Raw genomic sequence first — 11,451 nt, 5'->3', positions numbered from 1 at the left:
AATAACTTATGTTTGTTTTTCTTTCAAAAAAAATTCTTAGAAGTTGTATAAAATAAAAAGAAATTATGAAATTGATTTACTGGAATAATATAATCTTGTAGGTAAAAGAAGAAAGTGTATGATGATGGAACCTCTTCAATAGAGAATTGAAAAACACAAAAAAAAAAATCTTTACATTTGTTTCGAGTGGATAATATCCATTTTCATACGAAAATTTAACAAACCTGATGACTCTCATGTCCCTCCATGAGCTATCATGATTGAATGCAAATTAACAAAAATTCATATTTGATATCAAATGAAATACTTGTTTTTTCTTTTCTTTGAAATTATAATGCTCAGCAATTTGTTTGCAGACGCTGAAATTAAGATTTTTTGTTTACCGCCACAAATTCATCGTGTACAAAGAGGAAGGTAGTGTATGAAGATAGAAACTCTTAATGTAAGCATTAAAATAGAAGGAAAAACAACGATTAGAGGGATTTGAGATGGTTAAATATCAGTAATTAAGGTTAACTATATTTAAGGATGGTAAATTGTATATTAATTGTATTAAATCTTAATTTTTCTTTTTCATTAATTACTTTTTTGTATTTTCAACAAAACAAAAAAAACGTTTTATGTATTTTTTTTAAATGAAAGTTGTTATAATTTGAAAACTTAAAATTTTTGCTATAACTTGTAATAACTAATCTAATAAGTTTATATAGTTAATTTTCCCAAATTAAAATTAAAGTTATTGGCTATCATTAGACACCGAAGCAAGAGGTAGATACAAAGAACTTAAACACGTAAGTTAGTTAATGACTTGTAAACGAAGATCCAAAATGGAATTATCTTTTTTGACCTTATTATAGTATATATCATTAAGTGCATAACAAGTGGACATCTCATCCTCGATTTCAATCAACAAGCTTGTTAATATACTTATATAATTATTGAGAATTGTGATGAGATGGATAAAATATTTGGAATTTGAATTTCAAGAACAAAAATATTTTTTTTAAGGAGTGATTTCCCTTTTAAAATTAATATGGGATAAATTTAAATTAATCAGAATTCCTTTTCAAGAAGTGATTAAAATTAATATGAGATAAATTTGAATTAATCAGAACTCCGAAATATATATTTGACATTGGATAAGAAACAAAGTAGTTTACGTATGACAGCGAATAAGAAACAAAGTATTTTACGTAATCTTAATTTATGTTCTTCCTTCATTTTCTATTTATAGCACATTCTTCTCTACAAATTCTCATATTCTTTTCGTTGGATATAGATGCCATGGCTAGCTCAACCAGCTGTAGTCAAGCTGCGGGTACGTATCAAATTTTCTCTCCTTTATGAATTATGATCATATAGTTTCTGAATCTGTTTGTCCTATTTAGAACAACTACTATATATATAATATATCTGCGTCCCATACATGCAGAAAAAATTGGAAATAATCATGAGCTCACTCCTTTGGAAAAGCATGTCATGTTCTTTGATATCAATAATGATGGAATAATTTACCCTTCAGAAACGTACCAAGGTTTTTCCTTCTTTTCTCTCCTAAATGAATGTAGAGCTCACATTTTTTTTCTTTTATTTTATCACTAATATATATGCTTTCGTCTTCTTGACTTGTCCTAAGTATTTTCTGATTTATAATTGTTTCAGCTTTTAGAAAGATGGGGCGTGGTATTTTCCGTTCTATGTTTGCTGCTGTTCTCATTCATTTCACTCTCAGTCACAAGACTCGACCGGTAATTTCCATATAAAGAAGTGGTCTTTATGTATTTTTTGATCTGTATATGGATTCATAGGGCATACAATATAATTTTGGTAAGAATAAAAAAATATTCTTCATATAATTTGTCAGGCAGAATTCTCTTTTGGCGTAGAAATCAGATTAAGCACTTGCCTAGTTGTTCGAGGGGATCCCTTAATTATATTACACGTATGGTGGTGCCACGCTGAACAGTAAAGTTACGTTTAAAAACAAATAATGATCCATTTTTTTTTTTAGTAATTTTTTAATTTAAAATTTTTGCATGATATATTTAAGACGATAAAATTGAAGGACATTTTGGTATATTTGACATATCTTAAATTTAAGATCACAAGATTCAAATTTTTTTTTTATTTTCTTAAAATTCGTGTCAAGTCAAATTAGATCATTCTTTTTTAAACGGAAGAAATATCTTTTGTTTTTTAAATTATAGTAATTTTGGAATACCCACTTTGATATCGCTCCACCTGTTCGTTTATTTGACAATATTTTTAAAAACTATTTTAATTTAATTATTCAATTTATGAAATTAAAAGTATTTTATCGTTCTCTTAATTTCTTTTTATATTTTTTCTTCGTTTTCAAGAGTTAATTTGACTAAATTTCAAAATTATATTATATTAGATTAATTTTTTTAAAATTAAAATTTATATAATCAAAAACTGCATAAAAAGTACTATAAATGACTCCCCTCATTTTTTTTACTTGTCACTTTTCGACATGACACACTTATTAAGAAAATAATAATTGGTGCAGTGACTTTATCATATTACCCCTATTAGTTGATGTTTTGTAATAGGTATTAGAAATTGATTTAGAAAATAAGTAATTAATGTTAAGGGTAAAATATAAAAAAAAAATTGATTTGTCAAAATGACGTGAAAAATGAAAATCAAATAAAAAAAATAGTTACAATTAAGAGTGAATGGAGGGAGTACAATTTTTCTTTTTTTCAATTTGATAAAGATACACATTTTAAAATATTGGTAAAAGTTTTGACTAAAAAAAGGAGGGAGTATATATTTTTCATTTCTACCGTTGTACAAAATAACTATATAAAGTAATGATTTCTTTGTCCACACTAGTCTAGTTTGAAAAATCAATGAATAAATTTTTTTTTTTTTTATTCTATCCTTACTATTAAATACTACTATTTATCACTTAGCACATTCTTGAAGATTTTCAATTTATTACTCCATCGGTTTTAAAAAGAATGACCTATTTTGACTTGGCACAAAGTTTAAGAAAATAAATAAGACTTTTGAATCTTGTGGCCTTAGATTAAAGTTGTGTCAAATGTACCAAAGTGCCCTTTAATCTTGTGGTCTTAAACATATTATATGAAAAATTGAAATTAAAGTATTGTCAAAAAAGGAAATGGGTCATTCCTTTTTAAACGGACTAAAAAGAAAAGTAGGTCATTCTTTTTTAAACGAAGGGAGTATGTTTCAATGGTAATATAGTAAAAATACCCCTATTATTTATAAATGCCTCTATTTTAAAATAAGTGAATTTTTGAGCTATTTTTCAACGTCCAAAATAAGTGAATTGTTCATTCTTCAAGAGACATATTGAAAATTTCTTTTAATTTTACCCTTTATTTACCCTTTCTAGATTATGAGTTTCAAGAGACTTAAATTGACTTTATTTTAATGTGGCTAGAATTTCAAGAGTAATATGATAATATCTAAAAGGGTAAAGATGAAAAGTAAATTACAATTTATGTCAAAAAAAATTTCTTAATAGGTGTGCATTAAAGCAAAAATTTACTTATTTTGAACTAAAAATAATAATTTTAACATGTTTATCAAGTTAATAATGAATGACTAAAGTTGGACGGAGGAAGTAATAGTAAAATTTAATGTTCCAAAGCTTCGTTAATAAGGCTAATTCAGTAAGGTACATCTTTGACTAATGTTTTTGTAAGACATGTCAAGTCAACAAGAATAAAGTAAAATAAAACGAAGCGACTATTAAATTAAAGCTGACACTAAACTTTAATTATTATAACAGTAAGTAAATCAAAAAAATAAAATTATTTATATTCCATTAAAGTACTCGCTTCGTTTTATATTAGTTGACCCTATGGACTTGACACATTCATTAAGAAAAAATTTATTAGGAGTTTATTTTACCAAATTATACTTATTTATTATGCTTTGAAAATATAAATTTAAAATTATACATTTTTTTTAGTCATTAATGATAGGAGTGGTATCGGAAGAACATAATAATATTTTCTTGATTTTATAAAACAAAAAATTAAATTAAAATAAATATTTTAGAAAGAAGTCAATTAATATAAAACGGAGGGAGTAATTTAACTTTATTCACGGTAATAGTAAAGGTCATCAAAACTACTCACCATAACGATAAACCGCCCATCAAACTGATCTTGTTGTAATTAGGGGTGGGCATATTTTGGTTTAAACCGAAAAAATCGAAAAACCAAAACGAAATTTAATTTTGGTTTCGATTTTTCGATTTGGATTCGGTTTGTTATTTTAGAATTTCAATTTTTCGGTTCGGTTTTCAATTTTAAAAAAAATTGGTTTAAGCCGAAATTTTATAAATAATATATATATTTTATTATATATATAATATATATATATAATATAATATTATATTATGTATATATATAATATAATATTATGTTATATATATATATATATATATATATATATATAATATTTAGTAATTTACTTTCACAATTAACATTTAACAGCAAATTCGCATATGGATTGTTTTAATGACTCAAATATTTTATGGATTATTTTGGTGACTTTGGACTGTTTTATGGACTATTTATGCAGAAAGTATGTTATTTCATGGACTATTTTTATGAGTTTTGTGTTGTTTTGTAGACTATTTATGCAAGGTTATATTATATGTAATGATTAATGACGTTATGTATTATGTTAAGCTTATGATTATTTCATTTCATTTCATCCATGTTGAGTTATTTATAATTATTGATATTTGGAAATGAAAAACAGGTTTGAAAAAAATAATTTTCTAAAAAAATCCATCAATTTAAATGCTCAGTAATGAAAAAGAGAAGCTAACTACTTTAAATATTTCAAACTGAAATAAAAATCCAAAATAGCCAAATCGAATTTGTAAAAGCCGAACCAAACCGAATTTATTTTTGGTTATGGATGTCATTTTTGTCAATCCGAAAATCGATAAAGCGAACCGATATTAAACAATCAGACCGAATCGACCGAACACCCACCCTAGCTGTAATAGTGGGTAGTCTTCCATCTTTTATTGTCATAGTGTTTAAAATATAGTAGTTATTTTCATGCACAAAAAATAATTTCCTGATTCAATTATGTTATAGTGGGGGAACGTCCGTGACAATATATGAAATTATGGCCGAGACTGAGAGTGACATGTTGGTGGTGGGGGTGAGGTAAAATCAGCAAGCAAAAGAGTAAAAATTATTTTCTGGTATTCATTGATAATTGTACTTCATATATTAAAATAATAATCTGTATATAAGGACCATAAATTTCAATTTTCTCAAATTCTAAAACAAAAAATGTAAAACATTTCGAATTTTGTGGCCTACACATAACCTGAAATATAAGAAATCATTCGAACATCCTGCAATAAATCTCAAGAAATTTAAAAGAAATCTAATCTTTTAAATTTTCCGATCTCCTAATAATATATATACTCCATCAATCTCACTTTACTTTCCCCGTATAAATTTAGCCTTTTAACTTAAAAAATTATTGTATATTTATTTACTAAAGTAACTTTACTAATTATAATTTAAAAATCTAAATTTGATTACTAGGTAGTACCAGAAGAAAATAATAAATTTATCTTAATTTATTAAAATGGAAAAAAAGAAGAAAAATCTATCTTTAGCATAGAGACCAAGTAAATGAAGGAAGTACTTCCTTTTCCCCGAAAATTTCCTAAAGTAATTTAGAGAATAATTGTCAAAATAAACTTAGGGCTTTGAAAGTGGCTCACAAGTTGTTCATGCATATTTGATTACGATTTATACTAATTCGAATTTTATGTGATACTAATGTATATAGTGTTTTGTTTGTGTTATATAGGGAAAATGCCCATCTCTACTCTTCCCCATTGTGGTAGAAAATATCAAATATGCCATTCACGGCAGTGATTCTGGTGCTTATGACTCTGAAGGGAGGTAAATTCACGCCTACCTTGTAAATAATTAAATTATCGTAACCTATATCCAAATTAAATAGTTATTTAATGAATATATATTTTAATACATATATAAAATTGGCAAAACTTCACATATAAACAACTTAGATCCCTTCTAACTAATTTTATGTTTTAAGTTTTACTAATTACATTATATAGATATTAGTTAGTAACCAAATGTATTTTGAGCCTATTTATACAAATATAATTATTGTTAATTAGAAAAAAAAGGAAATTAATTAATGCCAGTATTATCTCTAACTATCTCCAATATTCTTCTTCTATAATTGATCATTTAAGCTTATATATGACAGAAAACACCGACTATTCTCCTTCCATATTTGATCGTTATTCGTTTTTCATGCCTGATTATTTATTCTCCTACCATAATTGATCATTTTTAGTACAAATATATATAAATCAATTATACTTTATACAACTGAATCTTAACTAAAAGTATATTTAAAATTGTATATACAAACACATTAGAATTTTATAATTCTAATGTATATGTTTCTTCGTTTAATTGTATATATATAATATTATATGTGTGTACAATATAACTTTGAAAACAAACACATTTGTATAACATATGTATATTATGTATTGAATAAACATATGCATATGTATATCAATACTATATTGTATAAACGTATAATATTATACATATATAATTAAACACTTGAACATTTGTATATTAGGATCCTAATATGTTGATATACTCATTCGAGTTTGTAATAAACCATATATAAAAGCCACTATATGTATATAGATACAGATATACTTATATGCATATGTATATACATATATACAGATATGCATATGTATATGCATTTGCATATATAATTATAAGTTCAAATACAGAGCAAATGTATACACATATGTATATGCATAATGTATATATGAACCAACACATAATATATATATATGTGTGTGTGTATACCAATATAGAACAAACTTGCATACATATATAAATCAAAAAATATATATCCAATACATTCATATGCATATAAAAATATTCAAATGAAAAAATATACAATGTATATCCACATACAAAAACATACGAAAATCAGACCGAATACAATTAAATCACCTATATACAATTACCAAACTCACTAAAATTGGATCAAATACCCAATTATTAAAATAATTCATCAAGATTCACTCTGTGAAATGAACACTAATATACAATTCAATTTTTAAATTATATACTCTTTTTTTTTTAAATTTTCAGAAAATTGAGATGAAGCAGAAACACTACATACGGTCAAGAAATGGTCAAATTGTTTAAGGTATGTCTCAAACATTCAATTGAATATGAGGTCAGAAAATTGAGATGATTCCGTCGTGAACACCGCCACTATCTTTTCCAACCACCAACTGCCCTTCTCTCTATCTTTGCCTCCTTCGGTCATTCTGGTTGGATTAATTGATCGGTAGTAAGTGGTGGTTCTAATGACGGCGTAGAACCGGCAACATGGTGACGGTGATGAAAGTGTCGGTTTTTCATCTTATTGATCGGAGTAGCAGTGGGCTGTCTTATCTTGAAATCCCAATAAATAAAGTACAAAAAAGACTCCACTTTTTTTTAACTATTCAAACACAAAAAAAAAAATCTAAAAATTGAAATCCATGAAAATTAATATTGAAAAATTGAAAGCTTTGTGAGAAAAATAACAGAAAAATTGAGTGAAGTGAAGAGAAGTTAATGATGAAAATTCAATGCATAGAGTATTGGTTATATACATAGTGTAAATTATTGAGATAATGCATCCAACCCCCCCTAAATTTGTCACTTCAACTTATTTTAGCACTTAAACTTAACACGCGTTTATTTACTCCCTTAATATCTTTAAAACGAATTAATTTAAATCCTAAATCTGACGTGGCATTTTTTTTTTTTAAAATGCGTGATTTAATTTAAAAAAACAAATGGTCCCACTTTTATAATATATATATATATATATATATATATATATATATATATATATATATATGCAAATCACACCCTTTCTTCTTCTATATATCCAAATTACACCCTTTCTTATCCTATATATCCAAATCACACCCTTTCTTCTCCAAAGCCACCCACCCCTCACCCTGACCCCCCACCCCCCACCCCCCCTTCTTTTTTTTTTTTTTCTTACACCTCCACCACTACCCCCACTCTACACCCCTTTCTTTTATTTTTTTCTTACACGTTCACCTCTAATCCACCCCACCCCCACCCCCGCCCCTGGCAGCCCGCACCCCCACCCAATTCCCTTTCTCCTTCTTCAAATCCACCATCTCCATTTTTATTAGATTTCATCAATTTTACAAGAAAAAATATATGTATAAAAAATTTGATTGTTGGTGCAAGTTTTAATTTGAATAAACAAACAAATTTGGATGTTGGATGTTTATAATTCATAATCCATAAAGATAAATTTAGATGTTTGATTTAATCCATAAATTTTAATTTCGTACCTAAATTTGGATGTTTGGTTTGAATTTTTTGGATGTTTGGTTTGAATTTGATAAGCTTTGTTTCGTAATTCATCATTATGAATTTTGGGGTGGGGGTGCAGACTGCCGGGGGTGGGGGTGGGGGTGGGGGTGGAAGAATAAAGGGGGGGTGTGGGGCTTGAAGAAGAAAAAATAGGGGCAGGGTAGGCGGAAGGGGGGGGGGAGAGTTTTTTTTTTTAATATTGTATTATAAATAAATTAGTGGGGTCACTTTTTTAAAAATAAATTTTGATGTGGCGCTGATGTGGCGTTGATGTAGCGCTGACGAGGCACAAGTGTAATACACTCTCCGCAGTGAGTGATGTTGTTTTTTAAGGTGGTATATAATTACTTCAAAAAGATTTAGGGGGGTAAATAATTATCTATAAAGTTTAAGTGTTAAAGTAAGTTGTCGGGACAAGTTCAGGGGTTTTTTGATGTATTATCTCTTAGCAAAATGACTTATTTCTATTTTCTCATTTGTCGGATTGATAATCGATCTGTCCATTTATGGGTCGGATTGATAATCGATTTGCTGGATTGATAATCAATCTGTCCATATATAGGTCGGATCAATAATCGATTTATCGAACAATAGTCGATTTGTCGAATCGATAATCGATTTGTCGGATCGACAATCAATCTGTCTATATATCGATCGGATAGATAATAGATTTGTCTAAAAAATGGGTCATTTCCCTTAAAAAAAAACTTATAGTCTATTTAATTAAAAAGAAGACTTGAAAATGCCATTTAACAAAGAATCCCTAAAACTAACAAATAATCATGTAAGGTAATTATTTTAAACCTTAATCATGCCCGATAATTAAGAATTTATATTTTATCTCTGAAATGTAATTTTTCCTATAAAAAGATATGGCTAAAAATTAATGAACACACGTAACATGTTGAACCGGCTCCTATTTATGAACCAAAGTGATTATGCAGAACGTTACACATGGTCCAGTCATGTACTAAATTTTATCGACTTGATATTTTTGAAGGTTTGTGCCAGAGAAGTTTGAGGAGATCTTTAAGAAGCATGCAAATCAAAATCCAGATTCCTTAACCTACAACGAAGTGAAAGAACTGCTCAAGACTAACAGAGAACGAAAGGACTACTATGGATGGTATATATCCTCTCTTTCCCTGTTTCTTGTCCTTCAATTCGAAATTTTGTGGGGTTGCTTGACTAGACATATAACTTATGAAATGATAATAAAAAAAAGTTTTAGGACTAACTCAAATGCAAATATATCATATAAATTTGAACACAAAGATTACTAGTCAATATATAGTGTTTTTGTATATTGTTGTCAATATTTCATGTGAAAATTACCGTTTTTAATCCTTGAAATATCAACAAATTCTTATTCCATTGTTATATTTAATTAATTAAGAGCATCTAACTTTGAATTAATTGAAATATTCTTTTTTGATAATTTTTTTTAAGTAATCTTCACAAATTTAGGCAATAGTTAATTTACTATAAAACCATTTAATTACCATGTGTTATGTCAAATGTATAGTGTTACTCTTACTCCATATTTGAGGGTAATGTAATTTTAAAAAATAATCTCAATATAATATATTTCTTATGTAAAAGGAGACATAATATATATATATATATATTAATTTAGGATTTAATATGTATAGTGGACCAATGGATCAGAAGTACATTAATTATCCTTATTTCCATTTTGGTGAAATTGTTTCCCTTTTATTTTTCAACTCAAATCTTTATATGTGTAGGGCAAATGCTTTTGTAGATTGGAAGTCTTTATATGATTTAGGAAAAAGTAATAATGGCACATTGACCAAAGAAACCGTCAGAGCTGTCTACGATGGAAGCCTTTTCGAGCAAATAGCACAGGAGCAGGCTTCAAAGTAGTGACTCTAGTTCCACTATTAATTAAGTAATTGTATTCTGTTGTTAATGCTACTATTGTTGTTGTCACTATTAATGTTACTATTGGTGTTGTGATTTTCATTCTTCCTCATATCTCAAAATTTTGAGATGGATTGATTTTTTGACATAATTAGAATTACCTTTATAATGGAAAAAAAATTTCTTATTAGAAAAGATCTCTTTTCTATTAGGTTTCGTCTTTCTTAAAGGTTTACTTGTTGAAAAATATCTCTTTGATTTTGTATTTCTACAAATAGAATATCTCTTTTCTTAAGTCATAATACAATAACATCCACAGTATAGTTCTCAAAAAGTTTGTTTAGGATGAGATTTTCTCAAATAAATTTTATTATTTTGATTTAGTTTTTAAGATGTAAACCAATTGGGCAAAACATATTCAATAATATATTTTTATTATAATTTTTTTTGTTATCAGAATTATTGCCTATATGATTTATAAAATATTAGCTTCGCATGACACCCCGTCAACTTTGAACCGAACAAGTGGTATCAGAGCTTGTGGTTCAATGGTGTGGTGAAACGAGATTAAAAACAAGTTCAAAGCAGTTTCAAATCAAAATCCAACCAATTTGATGATAATGAAGATTTTTGTATGTGAAGAAGAAATTTCAAACATATTTTCAACAATTTTCCAATTCTACTATCACATCTTTAAAAATAAAGCTCACTTTTAATTCTGCAAAGGGCTCCAATATTTTTAACCCGAAAAGACACATAAACTTTTAACCCAAATAAAGCTTTAATTTTTAAACATGCCAAATAGCAATAATATATGAAAATTATCTGAAGAAGAACATCAAGATTGATTTACCAGAAAATTCAGGCCAAAGAGAGATTTATTAAAATTTGTCTTGAATTTTTCACTTTACCTGATTTTCTACCATAACTAGAATTACCTTTCTAATGGAAAAAAGTTTTCTTGTTGGAAAAGATCTCTTTCTTATTAGGTTTCTTCTTCAATTTTTAAGTATGCCAAGCAACACTGATATATGAAAGTTATGTAAAGAATAAGATCAAGATTGATTTGTTAGAAATTCAGGCTAAGGAGAGATTTGTTAAGATTTGCCAT

The 11,451-nt window shown here is 27.3% G+C and overlaps 1 protein-coding gene across 1 annotated transcript; it reads left to right on the top strand.

The window, feature by feature from the left end:
• Nucleotides 1-1,180: 1,180 nt before the first annotated feature.
• On the top strand, nt 1,181-10,452 carry LOC107871079 (probable peroxygenase 5). Its single transcript, XM_016717874.2, has 6 exons — nt 1,181-1,318; nt 1,433-1,534; nt 1,663-1,748; nt 5,851-5,945; nt 9,457-9,582; nt 10,205-10,452. Exons 1-6 carry the CDS (start codon nt 1,207-1,209, stop codon nt 10,341-10,343), a joined length of 660 nt encoding a protein of 219 aa, XP_016573360.2. The 5' UTR covers nt 1,181-1,206; the 3' UTR covers nt 10,344-10,452.
• Nucleotides 10,453-11,451: the final 999 nt, after the last annotated feature.

Source organism: Capsicum annuum, unplaced genomic scaffold (assembly GCF_002878395.1).
Source record: "Capsicum annuum cultivar UCD-10X-F1 unplaced genomic scaffold, UCD10Xv1.1 ctg999, whole genome shotgun sequence".
Lineage (NCBI taxonomy): Eukaryota > Viridiplantae > Streptophyta > Magnoliopsida > Solanales > Solanaceae > Capsicum > Capsicum annuum.
This window is presented reverse-complemented; position numbering and strand designations above follow the sequence as displayed.

Excerpts from the sequence above, each read along its gene's own strand:
- LOC107871079 (XM_016717874.2), top strand. The coding sequence starts at position 1,207 with ATGTTCTTCCTTCATTTTCTATTTATAGCACATTCTTCTCTACAAATT. Across the intron at positions 1,319-1,432 it reads CAGCTGTAGTCAAGCTGCGG|AAAAAATTGGAAATAATCAT; the intron begins GTACGTATCAAA and ends CCATACATGCAG. Across the intron at positions 9,583-10,204 it reads CGAAAGGACTACTATGGATG|GGCAAATGCTTTTGTAGATT; the intron begins GTATATATCCTC and ends TTATATGTGTAG.